Here is an 18,026-nt window from a genome sequence, read left to right as displayed (position 1 = left end):
TCTCTCTCTCTCTCTCTCTCTCTCTCTCTCTCTCTCTCTCTCTCTCTCTCTCTCTCTCTCTCTCTCTCTCTCTCTCTCTCTCTCTCCTCACGCACGCACACCATACAGTTAAAAATACGACGCACTCACACACGACCCCGTCGTACGACAATGTATAATCAGGTTTTTAGATCATCATAGGGGGACAAGCTCCTCCCCAGTGTTGCCATGTCGGCTTATTATAAGCAACTTTGTGCTTATTGGCTAGTTGTTGGTTGCGTTTTTGTTGGCCTTGTTTTGTGTACTTGCTTATTTAGGCTTGCTTACACATGTTTGTTTTATTATCATTCAAACCAGTGGTTCTCAAATATTTTCATGAAAATGTTTTGTACCCAGGGGAGCATTTGTGTTGAATGTAGAATGTTTCCCAAAAAAATGTATTGCAAGAGTTTTTGAAAATAGCAGATCTACAAGCTCACGTTGCATATAGGTTGTTGGGCTTGTTTTCATAGACCTGGGTGCTTATTTATCTCGCATAATCTGGCAACACTGCTGCCTGCTGCAGTGGTTCATGATCACAATCCAACGTAGTGAAGAAACCAGTCCACTGCACAGAACTTTGACTTGACAACTTGGCTGCTTGGCTTGGCTTGAACGATGCTTCTCGGGACATTCATCGCCGTGCTAATAACGTTATTCAACCTCATCGAGACAAAGCAGAAAGATTTTTATACTTTCAGAGTTGTTAACAGCAGAGGGAAATTGGTGTCCCTGGAGAAATACCGGGGTTCGGTAAGTTAGCTGTGTTCCGTCAGCAGAAATAACGGAGCAGAAATAAGACTTCCGGTTGACGATCCCTTCAGAATAAGAGTACCCTCTAGAGTAAAAAGAAACCATTGAAAACCATTGAAAAACGGTTCATTTGCACATTAAAACTATAAATTAAGCATTTAAACGAAGCTATACAACACATATTATGTTTCTGTGTAACAAAAACGTTTTTTAAATGATAAAAAATGTATCTAAATGGATAAATGTTGTTCAATGGAGTGCATAGCCTATAGAAATTGGACACTGGACCGGAGACGGACACGTGTGCCAACACTTGTGACATACTCACGCGTTCGGGGAGACCCCCTCTACAACGCCACACTCTCCGCTAAGCGGCACAGGTGTAAAAAAAAGTGTGGCGGACCGTCCAGTGAGGTCAGAGGTCAGAAAAGTGCCGTTTACGGTGCGTAGCCTATACCAATTGGACACTGGACCGGAGACGGACACGTGTGCCAACACTTGTGACATACTCACGCGTTCGGGGAGACCCCCTCTACAACGCCACACTCTCCGCTAAGCGGCACAGGTGTAAAAAAAAGTGTGGCGGACCGTCCAGTGAGGTCAGAGGTCAGAAAAGTGCCGTTTACAGTGCGTAGCCTATACCAATTGGACACTGGACCGGAGACGGACACGTGTGCCAACACTTGTGACATACTCACGCGTTCGGGGAGACCCCCTCTACAACGCCACACTCTCCGCTAAGCGGCACAGGTGTAAAAAAAAGTGTGGCGGACCGTCCAGTGAGGTCAGAGGTCAGAAAAGTGCCGTTTACAGTGCGTAGCCTATACCAATTGGACACTGGACCGGAGACGGACACGTGTGCCAACACTTGTGACATACTCACGCGTTCGGGGAGACCCCCTCTACAACGCCACACTCTCCGCTAAGCGGCACAGGTGTAAAAAAAAGTGTGGCGGACCGTCCAGTGAGGTCAGAGGTCAGAAAAGTGCCGTTTACACCAATTGGACACTGGACCGGAGACGGACACGTGTGCCAACACTTGTGACATACTCACGCGTTCGGGGAGACCCCCTCTACAACGCCACACTCTCCGCTAAGCGGCACAGGTGTAAAAAAAAGTGTGGCGGACCGTCCAGTGAGGTCAGAGGTCAGAAAAGTGCCGTTTACAGTGCGTAGCCTATACCAATTGGACACTGGACCGGAGACGGACACGTGTGCCAACACTTGTGACATACTCACGCGTTCGGGGAGACCCCCTCTACAACGCCACACTCTCCGCTAAGCGGCACAGGTGTAAAAAAAAGTGTGGCGGACCGTCCAGTGAGGTCAGAGGTCAGAAAAGTGCCGTTTACAGTGCGTAGCCTATACCAATTGGACACTGGACCGGAGACGGACACGTGTGCCAACACTTGTGACATACTCACGCGTTCGGGGAGACCCCCTCTACAACGCCACACTCTCCGCTAAGCGGCACAGGTGTAAAAAAAAGTGTGGCGGACCGTCCAGTGAGGTCAGAGGTCAGAAAAGTGCCGTTTACAGTGCGTAGCCTATACCAATTGGACACTGGACCGGAGACGGACACGTGTGCCAACACTTGTGACATACTCACGCGTTCGGGGAGACCCCCTCTACAACGCCACACTCTCCGCTAAGCGGCACAGGTGTAAAAAAAAGTGTGGCGGACCGTCCAGTGAGGTCAGAGGTCAGAAAAGTGCCGTTTACAGTGCGTAGCCTATACCAATTGGACACTGGACCGGAGACGGACACGTGTGCCAACACTTGTGACATACTCACGCGTTCGGGGAGACCCCCTCTACAACGCCACACTCTCCGCTAAGCGGCACAGGTGTAAAAAAAAGTGTGGCGGACCGTCCAGTGAGGTCAGAGGTCAGAAAAGTGCCGTTTACAGTGCGTAGCCTATACCAATTGGACACTGGACCGGAGACGGACACGTGTGCCAACACTTGTGACATACTCACGCGTTCGGGGAGACCCCCTCTACAACGCCACACTCTCCGCTAAGCGGCACAGGTGTAGAAAAAAGTGTGGCGGACCGTCCAGTGAGGTCAGAGGTCAGAAAAGTGCCGTTTACAGTGCATAGCCTATACAAATTGGACACTGGAGTTATTGATAGATATGTGTGGATACTCCCACAAAACAGACATGGCTATGGACAAGCCTTGCTTCTACTTCAGTTTCCCAGTTTGACATCAGTATAAAATTTCAATACCATTAATAAAGGCACACACCAACATCTTGTTCTGTGTCTCTCTCCGTTCCTGAGATATGACTGATGTAACATTGACTGTGACCATGATTGTGAACTTGAGCCATTTTTATAGGGCAGCCTAGAGATCATTTCTACCAAGTTCCATGAAAATCTGCAACTCTCTTCTACACTATTATTTTGTGTTATTGTGCTTGTCATAATTAGAAACAATTGCTGGCTGTATAGGCTATTAAACGCTGACTCAAGTAACAGTCTTGCTCACTCAGAGTCAAAGTCAAATGACGGTGATAGGTATTACTATATAAACTAATGCGAGAACTGCAGTATATTTAACACAACCCCAATTTGACTCCAGTAAACAACACTGTCATTTTTGTAAGTGACTATGTAGTGACGTTAGGTAAGTGACTATAGCAGAACCCCACAATTTTTAACATTCACAATTATAAAGAATATAAATAATGAATGAAAATAAACTTTTTAAGTGCATACTTTTAGTGGCATGTCTATTACATGTGTACCAGCTTAATATCAATCAGGTAATGGATGTGGAGCCATTTCAAAATGTGTGACATTTTCAAAGAGAACTCAAGAGGGATTTATTTGTCACTTACTCAATACAGGTACAAGCAGTGAAATGTTGGGACCTGTTTCTACAGAGATTGTGCTAACACAACCAATGTCTTTTTAGTCTATTATCTATTATCTATGTCTATTATAGATAACAGAAATAAAATTAAAGTACAGATGGAATGGTATGTATGATAAACCTCTTAAAACATGTATGATAATCTGTAGCAGCAGTGCCAAATGTGCAAAAATAGAAGACAGCAACGCATTGCAGGCTTGCAGGCTTATGCAAAGGCTAAAATGTAATTAGATACCATGTTATGTAGACAGATGCCAGGCCATTGTTGACCTGCCATCCTATAGTTTGAATAGTTTCAATGTAGAGATTATAGATTTTTTGGGGGGATAGGAAGCTGTTCGACTGATGATTCTTGGTTTACATATGATCCTAGATTACTATTTCTATGCATTTGATGTATTACCTTGCTTACTGTAAATCGCTCTGGATTAAGAGCGTCTGCTAAATGCCTAAATGCCTAAATTGTAAATCGCATTGTGAGCTTGTATCGCCTATTTTAACTATTTTAAAATAGTCCCAGTCCCACACGTACAGTCCCAGTCGGCAAAGTGTCACCTGGTACTACCAGGTGACCAATTGACACTTATTTGCACAATGTGCACTGACAAGTGATTCTGACGTATATCTGTATGCAAATCGTCTATTTTCACTATTTCAAAAATGTTTTAGAGGGGGTCTGAAAATGACTGTTTTCTGACCCCTGACCTCACTGGACGGCCCGCCACTTTTCAAAATACACCTCTCCCGCTTAGCGGAGAGTGTGGTGTTGTAGAGGGGGTCTCCCTGAACGCGTGAGTATGTCACAAGTGTTGGCACACGTGTCCGTCTCCAGTCCAGTGTCCACTATTGTCTGAAAACGGCACTTTTCTGACCTCTGACCTCACTGGACGGTCCGCCACACTTTTTTCTACACCTGTGCCGCTTAGCGGAGAGTGTGGCGTTGTAGAGGGGGTCTCCCTGAACGCGTGAGTATGTCACAAGTGTAGGCACACGTGTCCGTCTCCGGTCCAGTGTTCAATTTGTATAGGCTATGCACTGTAAACGGCACTTTTCTGACCTCTGACCTCACTGGACGGTCCGCCACACTTTTTTTTACACCTGTGCCGCTTAGCGGAGAGTGTGGCGTTGTAGAGGGGGTCTCCCTGAACGCGTGAGTATGTCACAAATGTTGGCACACGTGTCCGTCTCCAGTCCAGTGTCCACTATTGTCTGAAAACGGCACTTTTCTGACCTCTGACCTCACTGGACGGTCCGCCACACTTTTTTCTACACCTACGCCGCTTAGCGGAGAGTGTGGCGTTGTAGAGGGGGTCTCCCTGAACGTGTGAGTATGTCACAAGTGTTGGCACACGTGTCCGTCTCCGGTCCAGTGTTCAATTTGTATAGGCTATGCACTGTAAACGGCACTTTTCTGACCTCTGACCTCACTGGACGGTCCGCCACACTTTTTTTTACACCTGTGCCGCTTAGCGGAGAGTGTGGCGTTGTAGAGGGGGTCTCCCTGAACGCGTGAGTATGTCACAAATGTTGGCACACGTGTCCGTCTCCAGTCCAGTGTCCACTATTGTCTGAAAACGGCACTTTTCTGACCTCTGACCTCACTGGACGGTCCGCCACACTTTTTTCTACACCTACGCCGCTTAGCGGAGAGTGTGGCGTTGTAGAGGGGGTCTCCCTGAACGCGTGAGTATGTCACAAGTGTTGGCACACGTGTCCGTCTCCGGTCCAGTGTTCAATTTGTATAGGCTATGCACTGTAAACGACACTTTTCTGACCTCTGACCTCACTGGACGGTCCGCCACACTTTTTTTTACACCTGTGCCGCTTAGCCGAGAGTGTGGCGTTGTAGAGGGGGTCTCCCCGAACGCGTGAGTATGTCACAAGTGTTGGCACACGTGTCCGTCTCCAGTCCAGTGTCCACTATTGTCTGAAAACGGCACTTTTCTGACCTCTGACCTCAATGGACGGTCCGCCACACTTTTTTCTACACCTGTGCCGCTTAGCGGAGAGTGTGGCGTTGTAGAGGGGGTCTCCCTGAACGCGTGAGTATGTCACAAGTGTAGGCACACGTGTCCGTCTCCGGTCCAGTGTTCAATTTGTATAGGCTATGCACTGTAAACGGCACTTTTCTGACCTCTGACCTCACTGGACGGTCCGCCACACTTTTTTTTACACCTGTGCCGCTTAGCGGAGAGTGTGGCGTTGTAGAGGGGGTCTCCCTGAACGCGTGAGTATGTCACAAATGTTGGCACACGTGTCCGTCTCCAGTCCAGTGTCCACTATTGTCTGAAAACGGCACTTTTCTGACCTCTGACCTCACTGGACGGTCCGCCACACTTTTTTCTACACCTACGCCGCTTAGCGGAGAGTGTGGCGTTGTAGAGGGGGTCTCCCTGAACGCGTGAGTATGTCACAAGTGTTGGCACACGTGTCCGTCTCCGGTCCAGTGTTCAATTTGTATAGGCTATGCACTGTAAACGGCACTTTTCTGACCTCTGACCTCACTGGACGGTCCGCCACACTTTTTTTTACACCTGTGCCGCTTAGCCGAGAGTGTGGCGTTGTAGAGGGGGTCTCCCCGAACGCGTGAGTATGTCACAAGTGTTGGCACACGTGTCCGTCTCCAGTCCAGTGTCCACTATTGTCTGAAAACGGCACTTTTCTGACCTCTGACCTCACTGGACGGTCCGCCACACTTTTTTCTACACCTGTGCCGCTTAGCGGAGAGTGTGGCGTTGTAGAGGGGGTCTCCCTGAACGCGTGAGTATGTCACAAGTGTAGGCACACGTGTCCGTCTCCGGTCCAGTGTTCAATTTGTATAGGCTATGCACTGTAAACGGCACTTTTCTGACCTCTGACCTCACTGGACGGTCCGCCACACTTTTTTTTACACCTGTGCCGCTTAGCGGAGAGTGTGGCGTTGTAGAGGGGGTCTCCCTGAACGCGTGAGTATGTCACAAATGTTGGCACACGTGTCCGTCTCCAGTCCAGTGTCCACTATTGTCTGAAAACGGCACTTTTCTGACCTCTGACCTCACTGGACGGTCCGCCACACTTTTTTCTACACCTACGCCGCTTAGCGGAGAGTGTGGCGTTGTAGAGGGGGTCTCCCTGAACGTGTGAGTATGTCACAAGTGTTGGCACACGTGTCCGTCTCCGGTCCAGTGTTCAATTTGTATAGGCTATGCACTGTAAACGGCACTTTTCTGACCTCTGACCTCACTGGACGGTCCGCCACACTTTTTTTTACACCTGTGCCGCTTAGCGGAGAGTGTGGCGTTGTAGAGGGGGTCTCCCTGAACGCGTGAGTATGTCACAAATGTTGGCACACGTGTCCGTCTCCAGTCCAGTGTCCACTATTGTCTGAAAACGGCACTTTTCTGACCTCTGACCTCACTGGACGGTCCGCCACACTTTTTTCTACACCTACGCCGCTTAGCGGAGAGTGTGGCGTTGTAGAGGGGGTCTCCCTGAACGCGTGAGTATGTCACAAGTGTTGGCACACGTGTCCGTCTCCGGTCCAGTGTTCAATTTGTATAGGCTATGCACTGTAAACGGCACTTTTCTGACCTCTGACCTCACTGGACGGTCCGCCACACTTTTTTTTACACCTGTGCCGCTTAGCGGAGAGTGTGGCGTTGTAGAGGGGGTCTCCCTGAACGCGTGAGTATGTCACAAATGTTGGCACACGTGTCCGTCTCCAGTCCAGTGTCCACTATTGTCTGAAAACGGCACTTTTCTGACCTCTGACCTCACTGGACGGTCCGCCACACTTTTTTCTACACCTACGCCGCTTAGCGGAGAGTGTGGCGTTGTAGAGGGGGTCTCCCTGAACGCGTGAGTATGTCACAAGTGTTGGCACACGTGTCCGTCTCCGGTCCAGTGTTCAATTTGTATAGGCTATGCACTGTAAACGGCACTTTTCTGACCTCTGACCTCACTGGACGGTCCGCCACACTTTTTTTTACACCTGTGCCGCTTAGCCGAGAGTGTGGCGTTGTAGAGGGGGTCTCCCCGAACGCGTGAGTATGTCACAAGTGTTGGCACACGTGTCCGTCTCCAGTCCAGTGTCCACTATTGTCTGAAAACGGCACTTTTCTGACCTCTGACCTCACTGGACGGTCCGCCACACTTTTTTCTACACCTGTGCCGCTTAGCGGAGAGTGTGGCGTTGTAGAGGGGGTCTCCCTGAACGCGTGAGTATGTCACAAGTGTAGGCACACGTGTCCGTCTCCGGTCCAGTGTTCAATTTGTATAGGCTATGCACTGTAAACGGCACTTTTCTGACCTCTGACCTCACTGGACGGTCCGCCACACTTTTTTTTACACCTGTGCCGCTTAGCGGAGAGTGTGGCGTTGTAGAGGGGGTCTCCCTGAACGCGTGAGTATGTCACAAATGTTGGCACACGTGTCCGTCTCCAGTCCAGTGTCCACTATTGTCTGAAAACGGCACTTTTCTGACCTCTGACCTCACTGGACGGTCCGCCACACTTTTTTCTACACCTACGCCGCTTAGCGGAGAGTGTGGCGTTGTAGAGGGGGTCTCCCTGAACGTGTGAGTATGTCACAAGTGTTGGCACACGTGTCCGTCTCCGGTCCAGTGTTCAATTTGTATAGGCTATGCACTGTAAACGGCACTTTTCTGACCTCTGACCTCACTGGACGGTCCGCCACACTTTTTTTTACACCTGTGCCGCTTAGCGGAGAGTGTGGCGTTGTAGAGGGGGTCTCCCTGAACGCGTGAGTATGTCACAAATGTTGGCACACGTGTCCGTCTCCAGTCCAGTGTCCACTATTGTCTGAAAACGGCACTTTTCTGACCTCTGACCTCACTGGACGGTCCGCCACACTTTTTTCTACACCTACGCCGCTTAGCGGAGAGTGTGGCGTTGTAGAGGGGGTCTCCCTGAACGCGTGAGTATGTCACAAGTGTTGGCACACGTGTCCGTCTCCGGTCCAGTGTTCAATTTGTATAGGCTATGCACTGTAAACGGCACTTTTCTGACCTCTGACCTCACTGGACGGTCCGCCACACTTTTTTTTACACCTGTGCCGCTTAGCCGAGAGTGTGGCGTTGTAGAGGGGGTCTCCCCGAACGCGTGAGTATGTCACAAGTGTTGGCACACGTGTCCGTCTCCAGTCCAGTGTCCACTATTGTCTGAAAACGGCACTTTTCTGACCTCTGACCTCACTGGACGGTCCGCCACACTTTTTTCTACACCTGTGCCGCTTAGCGGAGAGTGTGGCGTTGTAGAGGGGGTCTCCCTGAACGCGTGAGTATGTCACAAGTGTTGGCACACGTGTCCGTCTCCGGTCCAGTGTTCAATTTGTATAGGCTATGCACTGTAAACGGCACTTTTCTGACCTCTGACCTCACTGGACGGTCCGCCACACTTTTTTTTACACCTGTGCCGCTTAGCGGAGAGTGTGGCGTTGTAGAGGGGGTCTCCCCGAACGCGTGAGTATGTCACAAGTGTTGGCACACGTGTCCGTCTCCGGTCCAGTGTCCACTATTGTCTGAAAACGGCACTTTTCTGACCTCTGACCTCACTGGACGGTCCGCCATACTTTTCTTTACACCTCTTCCGCTTAGCGCCGAGTGTGGCGTTGTAGAGGGGGTCTCCCTGAACGTGTGCGTATGTCAAAAGTGCTAGCGCCAACAGCCGTCTCCTGTCCAGTGTCCAGTATTGTCTGAAAATGGCACTTTTCTTAACTCAGGCCGCACTGGGCGGCCTGCCACTTTCCTTTTTTTTACAAATTATCTCTCAAATGTTCACCAGTTTTTGTGGTCTCTTTTATCATTGTTTATTTGCTTCTGCAATAAACAATATTATATCATCATCATTTTCCAAGAGTGACCTGGCCTAGAGTCAGCATTATTACAACAATGGACAAACAATACAAAAACAATACATATATATCAATATCCAGTTAAAGTGCAAAACAGTGCAAGTGCACATTTAATGGGGGTCAATAGCCAATTTCAAACTGGAACAACCATTTAAAAAGACATACTGTACATCATAAATGTATTTTTTAAATACAATTGTGTCTTTTTTTTAAACTTGCCACTTAGAAGTGTTTTAGTATGAGCCATTTAAAAGGCATACATCATAAATGTATGTTTAAATTAGATTTGTGTCTTTTAAAAAACATAAAAAATTCACGATCTTATTTTGAAGGCAACCGGAACCCTTATTTCTGCTAGGTCGAAAACCGGAAGTCCAATTTCTGCTGACGGAACGGAGCTCGGTAAGTTTTATTGGGTTTAAAGCGTCAGACTTGTCCAGAGCAGCGAGTTGCCAACAGGTTTTTTGTTGTTGCATGCAGTGTAGTAGTCTACCTTAGTCTGCATGCCAACCTGATGCACTTTGGTCTATTGGATGAGGATGAGAGGATTTTTTTTATCTGGAAAAGAAAGTTTTGCAAAAAAAAAAAGTGCCCTGTGATTATCAGAAGCCTCGCCCCAAAACACGCTCGTCCCTAATTTCGTTCGCGGACCGCTTGCCCCCCAGCGGTTCTTGTATTTGTTTTACTGAGAATAAGGTTAGAAATACGTTTAGGGTTAGGCATAGTTTTACTGAGGTTAAGTTTAGGAATAAGGTTAGATTTAGGTATAGTTTACCGAGGTTACGTTTAGGAATACCAGGTGGTGACCGTTCCGAGGTCGCCGGATTTGCCCCGGGGCGACTGTGTTTTGGGCGAGCGTTTTGGTATTCAGAAGCGACTCCATCCTTCCTGCAGCCTATGCTAGTCTACGTGGCAACTGGCCTGCAGATCCAGTGAGTGGCTCACTGAGACAAAGTTGGACTTAGTAGATAGTAGTACTAGTAATCCATCAAATGTGATTGGTTATGGTTACCATTATTAATATAGTGACAACTACCCTTTGCAACGTGAAGAAACAAAAAGCAAAAAAAAAAAAAAACATCATACACCTATCATTATTTGTTTGTTTTTGGCAATAAGTTGTCTTATTTCTAAATGTCTAAATGAAACAGACCAGGGCCACATTTAGGCTTTGCACAAACACATTAGAATATTATACTACACCTAACTTGTACTATATGTAAATGTAGGTTACACTTGTGATTATTTCATCATGGCACTAAATAATGGGATCCCCAAAATGTATTATTTTTCATTCTTCTTATGAGCATGCACAAAGTTGGATGTTTTACTATACTAAAGCAGTTGATTCGTACTCACCTCATTCTTAGCCTTTTCTGCATGTACAGGTCCAGCCCTGACATTTAAGAATGCCTGTTTAAAGAAAGTGTCAATATGTTTTAAGTCACAAAATGTTAGAAATATTGCAATCTTCCATCACAATAATGATATCAACTTTATACATAATTTCTCATAACAAAGTTACAGTACTTTTACAACAATATTCCTTTTAAAAAGTAATAAAAACAATATCGATGCTGTACAGTATCAAAGAATATAATCAAAGGATCTTGACATTTAATAAATGAATCAAATACATTCACAATAACATAAAAGTCTTTAAAACATTGTGCCCAAAAGCAGCGATGAAGAAGAGAGTCTTTAAAGGTGACCACAATTTTTTTTTTAATGATTTTGGAATGATCAATAGATTTCTCCCTGATGAAAATATCAATAATATACTGGGGGTCAAGAGCGTTTCTGGCTTTGAAGTGAAGAGTAAAATCAATCCTAAACTTACAGTAACTGCAGCCAGTGAAAAAACCCTATCGTACTTCATTGACCAGCCCCCCCTGGTAAGTGTACTTTCAAAGTATATAGACATCCCTGGAACCCACTTAGTGAACCACTGGTCTACACACCAATAGCCTATTTGCTATTTTTTCTAAATGTTGCTTATTATGGCATGTCCAGAATAGAGATGCTAGGGTTCAAGTGGTTAAGATGTTTTAAGATCTCTTCTACGGGTGTTAGTGAGAAGACTAGCTGCAGCATTTTGAAGAGTTTGGATAGACTTTGTTGGGACAAACAAGTACACTGTGAGATGCAGTAATCCAAAGGTTATGTGATAAGGGCATGAACTAAAGTTTTTGGGGGATAGAATTCTAGCATTATTGGTTCGTCAGGGCGCCTGTTCAGTGAATCTCCTCGCTGTCTAGTGAAAAGAAGCAACTGGTAACTCCATGATGTGTGTCGGAGGTTCTATTGTACATTTTATATTTTGTGTTAGCATTTCAAAGTATTTATTTCTCTCTGTTATTGGTTGGTAAAAGTAATTTTAAATTCTTCCAATTAGTTTATTATGAAATGGATAGTTTAAAATCTTAACCATAATAAATTACTTTTAGACTATTGAACTTGTATGTTTTGTTTAGTTTTTCACACAAAAATTATCCAAAAAAACACTTTTTTGGATAATCCTGTAATTCATCATAACAACTTGCTGTTTTTGTCACCCTACATAAACAGATTCATTATTATGAAAGAAAACCAGATAGTTGTCAGATTCATGGTTGAGAGAATCTTTATGCCAGCAAAAAGTGTCCACTTTCATGGTTGGATTCAAACACCGGCTTCGGATGCTGTCAATGCACTGAATGGGACATTATCACATTTAATCAGACTATTGATTGGTCCAAGTAGGTGAGATACTGACCTACCGATGGGGCTCAGTAGGTGTTTTGTTATTCTGTGGGTTGATGAAAGTTAGGGCAAATGCTCACCCCAAAACATGATTTACGATTCTGTGCATTCAGTGCATTGACAGCATCCGAAATGGGTGATTCAAAGCTCCTCTCGCTCCTGATTGCCTATCAACTAGTCAAGAAAGACAGATATTGATTGGCTCATGGAGCCCCTTAATCGGGTCTAATGAACCAGTCAGCCTTGTATCTCTCACCTGATCTACTGCAGCACGTCAGCAGTACTCACAAAATGTGTGCATCCTTAAGGGCATGCTGAATTTGACCTGCTTTTCTTTCATCCTCAACATTCATACAAAGTTGTTGTCTGGTAAGATGACAGTGTTTTGTTTCTTTTATGCACTGCCCTCTTTGTTCTGGTATCATACAAGTCTCCCTATGTTTGCAGGTGTCACTGGTGGTGAATGTGGCCAGTGAATGTGGATTCACTGAGGAGCACTACACTGACCTGCAGCAGCTCCATCGAGACTATGGACCCTACCACTTCAACGTGCTGGCCTTCCCCTGCAACCAGTTTGGCCAGCAAGAGCCTGGAAGTGACAAAGAGATCGACAGCTTTGTGCGCAGAGTATACAGTGTCTCCTTTCCTCTCTTCAGTAAAATCGCTGTGGTTGGATTGGGAGCCAACAATGCCTACAAGTACCTTGCAGGTGAGTGAGTTGCAGTGTTTTAGACCAGGGGTTCCCAAACAGCTTCATTCTGTGACCCGTCTGTGGACGTACTTCTGGTCCAGGACACACCAAATGAAGCATCACGTTAGTTCTTGCAGGACGCAGGCCGTCCCAGATGTAATCAGCTGATTGGATAAATGTTTCCAATCAGCCATACTTTTCTACACACCAATCACAGTTCATGCTCTCAACAAAGCGGCCCCTTTAAATATGGCTTCCTCATTAATTTGATCACTGCTTCACTCTACTACTGCAAGCTTTGCCACCATAGCCACATTAATTAATTAATGTGTTTATTTAATTAACTAGACCATACCCGGTCGGCGCAGCGCATCCGTGGGGGGATATGCGCACATGATCTGGCAACCCGGGAGGCAGTTCGTCCCATAGCTGGGCAGACCCGTAGCCATGGCGACAGTGTTTGACACAAAAACGCTAATAAGAAGCTGAGATTTGATGAAATTGAAAAACGGGCTTCACAGTTAAGTTCAGATGGTAATGGTCAATGGCTGTGAGCAAAATCAGAGCAATTGGTCCAGCCAGTGAGGAGAACCGGGTGTCTTCACCACCACCACCACTACAAACGCACAGAGGTTACTAGAATTATAGTAGGATGAAGGTTTTGCATGGCCAGTGAACGGAACTCCAACCTCTCCAGACAAATCAAGCTCAGCTTCTTGTATGCAACAAGTCTGTTCTTCATATGGCAGCAAATGCTGGACCCTGAAACCAATCCTGCAGAAGTCTCTTGACGGGTGTTACACCAGAATGTTGCGTGCAGTACTTCACACCAGCCAGAGTGCACATGTTACCGACAAGAATCTGTATGAGGGAACACCAAGGGTGAGCGAGAAAGTAGCAGCCAGTAGAATGAGACTAGCAGGACACTGCCAAAGACATCAAGAACTGCCACCCAGCAAATTGGTGCTGTGGGAACCAATACACGGGCACTAGTCACGTATTAACATACGTGAACGTACTCAAAGATGCAGGAGCGCAAAGTAGAGACGAGCTGGCCAGATGTATGGAGAAATGGGATCACTGGAGGCGACGAGCAGTAAAATATGCAATCTTATTGCCATGTAAAATGTTATATTATCTATTATTCATAAAGTATCGCCCTTTTCAGTCTTAGAAAATTCTGATGAAATTGAATGAAACAAAACACTTTCTTAAGTCTACCAGCCAGGCTCATGGTAGTGTGCGACTGCGTGTCCATGCATTTAAATTAGTGTTTTGTTTGATTTCAGTGTGATTGACGTTCAGTGTGAGTGACATGTAGCCATCTCCATTAGAAGCATGCTACATGGGGCTGGGTTTGACTTTCAGATCATTACGTTCCCTCCAGTAAAGACACACTGTATAATGCAACCCATGCTTAATGATGAATTAAATTACAATTGTTTGGAATTGTGTTTTGTATTGAATAGTATAGTGCATAAATAATAAATGATTGAATCTTGAATAATGCATTAGATACATAAGAACTGTATGGTGTGAATTATTTAAAACTATTGACATAGATGTCTGATTAATAGCTTATACGTAGATCGTAGAGGGAATAGCTGTATTGTTGAGATGAATGTTTCAAAACTTTGAGGGTCTTAACCACATGAACCCTTCTGGAGCGAACAGTCTGCGATAAACAGTTTTTGGCAAAAATATTTGGTACAAAGGGAAAATGGGAGGGAGCCATGTGTAGACCACGGGGTGGGGGGGTCAAGTATATAAGGTTTAAGTTGATTAAATATTGGTTGATAGTACCGCGTTTCATCTATAGCTCAAACTGGTGTGTCTTGTTGTATTTTTTCCCCTCTTACAGAGTCCTCTGGAAAGGAGCCTGACTGGAACTTCTGGAAGTATCTGATCGATGTAAATGGAAAAGTAGTTGATGCTTGGGGGCCGAAAACTTCAGTCAAAGAAATCAGGCCCAAGGTTGCTGAATTGGTCCGGGAGATCATCTTAAAGAAGAAAGAAGAGCTTTAATTATATTTTGACTAAATAGTGCACTGTGCTACTCGGTGTTGTGGTTAGAAGAATGTGCCTTATCAGTTACCACTTTCAACCTGGCATCCCTATTGTGGGCATGTCATTATAGGTGAACATGTTCAACAAATGTTTGAACATTTTAAAGCATTTCGAAAATAGCAAATAGCAGACCTACAAATAGTGACAAAGCTATGTTTTCAAATGTTTTGAAACAGGGCTCAAGTGGTTACAGTGACACTTTCTGTCACTCTTATATGGTTGAATAAAAGTCACATGAAAACTCACTAAACCACAGAACTACCGTGATGCTCGGTTTTATTGCAGGCTTACATCATTGTTATCAAATGTTGTTATTAGCCTCAAGTGGCATTATCTCCTGTGCGTGCTGTTAGTCATGTGGAATACAGTTAAAAAATATGTATGTGTGTGTGTGTGTGTGTGTGTGTGTGTGTATGCATGTTTCTTTGATAAATAAACCCTAACTGTGATGAGAGCATTACCCTTTTTAATTGATGCTAAGAGAGTTGTCTTTAATGGTGTGTTGTCGTGATATAAATCTCTCTAAAACAAATGTGGCTCTATAAAACGAAAAAGAGATGAAGTTAGGGACAATTTTCAAACAATTTGTAGCTCACACAGTTTACTCTTGGATCATATTGGATTTTTGGTCAGCTATAAACAGAGCTGTTTGGTGTTTTAAACTCCCAAGAATTATTTCAATGGAATTTTGTTGTGGGGTATGGGAATTTGATCACTGTAATTCTTATTGTGCACAATTATCTCAAGGGCCTGGTCAAGAGTTCTAAATGTGTAATCCAATTTGGATTTTGGGTGTTAAATATGTTTGTTTGATTACTCAAACATAGTATTTGTTATTGATAATGTTTGCTGAGATAATGTTATGATCACAGACCCGATATCAGATTGATCTGAATCTTGTTTTTTGGTTTTGAACTACCCCAAATCCAAATCTGATCCACTCGGATAGGGATTAAAAGTTTTGAACTCTTTGGCCAAGGGGATTTGTGTACCGCTCAAGCTCATAGTGTTAATTTACTCCTCACTCCTGAGAGTGTACTTGTACACTTAATTTGACTGTGTAGCCTTGTTAAAAGTTCAACCGAGAGTTTCCTCCTTTCCTTGTGACTGTGGACCATATTCTGTTCTGCACATCCAGTATCAATAAACTGAGGTTACAGGTCACTGTTGCTTTGCAACATAAATCAGTTATAGTCTCTTGACACTTTTTATTGGTTCAATATTTGTAAAACAAATACACACTTAACCACTTTAAATTTGATAAAAAATGCAGAAATGGTCCAAATAGCAGATCTTCAAGCTCACAACACGTCGCATCGTGACACGTGAACTTGTAGATCTGTTATTTTTGCTACTTTTGTGTGACACTAGTATGATGAAGTACGCAGGGCATTTACGGAAATCATGAGAAGTTGAAATATGGAGATACAGGGATTCTGCTCGACAGCAAAGATATGGTAAAATTATTTCAATGCTATTATGATAGAATATTGTTAGCTACAAGTACAACTTGGCTCTGCTGAAGACTAGCCATCTTCTACAGTATAAGAGGGTTGGGTCAATGTGTATCTCGCAAACCGCTAGACTAATCAACACGTTTCTTGTGCACAATGACTGCAAGTAGGCCACAGAAGTACCTCCATTCATCTCTTTCACATATACTGTATCTTTAAAAATATTTAACTTTAATTTTATGATGGAAGTCAATGGGGCTCTGATCAGCCTGAAACCTTGCCTTAATTTGGACTGGCCATGTGAAGTCTGAGATACATATTAGAGCCATGTTCCCATGTGGATCCCAAGTTCAACAATTAGATTCTTTGTACCTCATTAACTCTAGCATCCCTATTCTGGGCATGTCATAATGGGGAACATTCTGCGACAATGGGCTATTTTCAGTGAAGACATTTGGTGTAGAGGGAAACAAGAAGAAGACACCTACTATAGACAACCGCTCAACAACAATATATAGGGATTTAAATGATTCAATTAACCGTGTTAGACAATTATTATTCTAAACATTCTAAACACTACTGCCCAGTCCTAAGTGTGCCAAGAAAAAATGGGTTGTTGATGAGAATTCTGTTTCAAGCTGTTTGTTTAATCAGACATGGAACAAAACCCACTAGGAAACCATCAGGATTTATTGGTGAAATGTAAGTTCCTTTTTAGTATAGTCAGAAGGAAGGAGCTGCCACCTGCTAAGCACAGACAGACAACACCACAAGCAGGGAGTGATCAATTACTGCCAGTGTCCTGCCCAAATCCATGAAAGTGAGCAGTGTCCATGCAATTTATCTCACAGTCAGACACGTTCAAAACTATTTAAGCCTTGATTAGTTGTGATTAGTCTTGGGTTTCCTTGTTTTTCACAGTAAAATTGTGTGCATATATCTTGTCCTAATACTAAATTGCTTTTGTGATTTTATTTTGTGATGATATACTGTACTATATACTGAGCTGTGCCTGTTGTGTAATGCTGCAGGTTCAATAAGTGTCTGGCAGAACAAGCTTGAATCGGCAGCCAGAGTTTTAACTAAAACTAGGATGAGAGAACATATTACTCCAGTTCTAGCTTCACTACACTGGCTCCCGGTTGTTTTTAGGATTGATTTTAAAATTTGTTGACTAGTTTATAAAGTTCTAAATGGTATGGCACCTTCCTACCTCTATGACTGCCTAGAGAGATATGTTCCAAACCGGCCCCTCAGGTCTTCAAGTGTTGATCTGCTCGAGGTGCCTACAATGACATATAAAAAATACGGTGAAGCAGCATTCTGCTTCTAAGGGCCGACAGCGTGGAATAAACTCCCATTACACCTAAGACAGGCAGCCTCTGTCGATAGCTTTAAAGCACAGCACAAGACTTACTTCTTCACTCTTGCTTTTTGCTGATTCTTTGGTTGATTTTTAAATCTCTGTGTTGTTACCCATGTCCTCACTGTATTGCCTGATTCACTGCATTTTGCTTGTATTTTAATGTTGTTTTATGCTTTTGCTATTCTTTTTTTTGCTTTATTGTTAAA

At 44.5% G+C, this 18,026-nt stretch overlaps 1 protein-coding gene across 1 annotated transcript; it reads left to right on the top strand.

The window, feature by feature from the left end:
* The first annotated feature begins 560 nt into the window (after nucleotides 1-560).
* On the top strand, nucleotides 561-16,154 carry gpx7 (glutathione peroxidase 7). Its single transcript, XM_084067550.1, has 3 exons — nucleotides 561-771; nucleotides 12,690-12,951; nucleotides 14,795-16,154. Exons 1-3 carry the CDS (start codon nucleotides 637-639, stop codon nucleotides 14,956-14,958), a joined length of 561 nt encoding a protein of 186 aa, XP_083923676.1. The 5' UTR covers nucleotides 561-636; the 3' UTR covers nucleotides 14,959-16,154.
* Nucleotides 16,155-18,026: the final 1,872 nt, after the last annotated feature.

The sequence above is a fragment of the Gymnoscopelus microlampas genome, assembly GCF_963454915.1.
Source record: "Gymnoscopelus microlampas genome assembly, chromosome: 9".
Lineage (NCBI taxonomy): Eukaryota > Metazoa > Chordata > Actinopteri > Myctophiformes > Myctophidae > Gymnoscopelus > Gymnoscopelus microlampas.
This window is presented reverse-complemented; position numbering and strand designations above follow the sequence as displayed.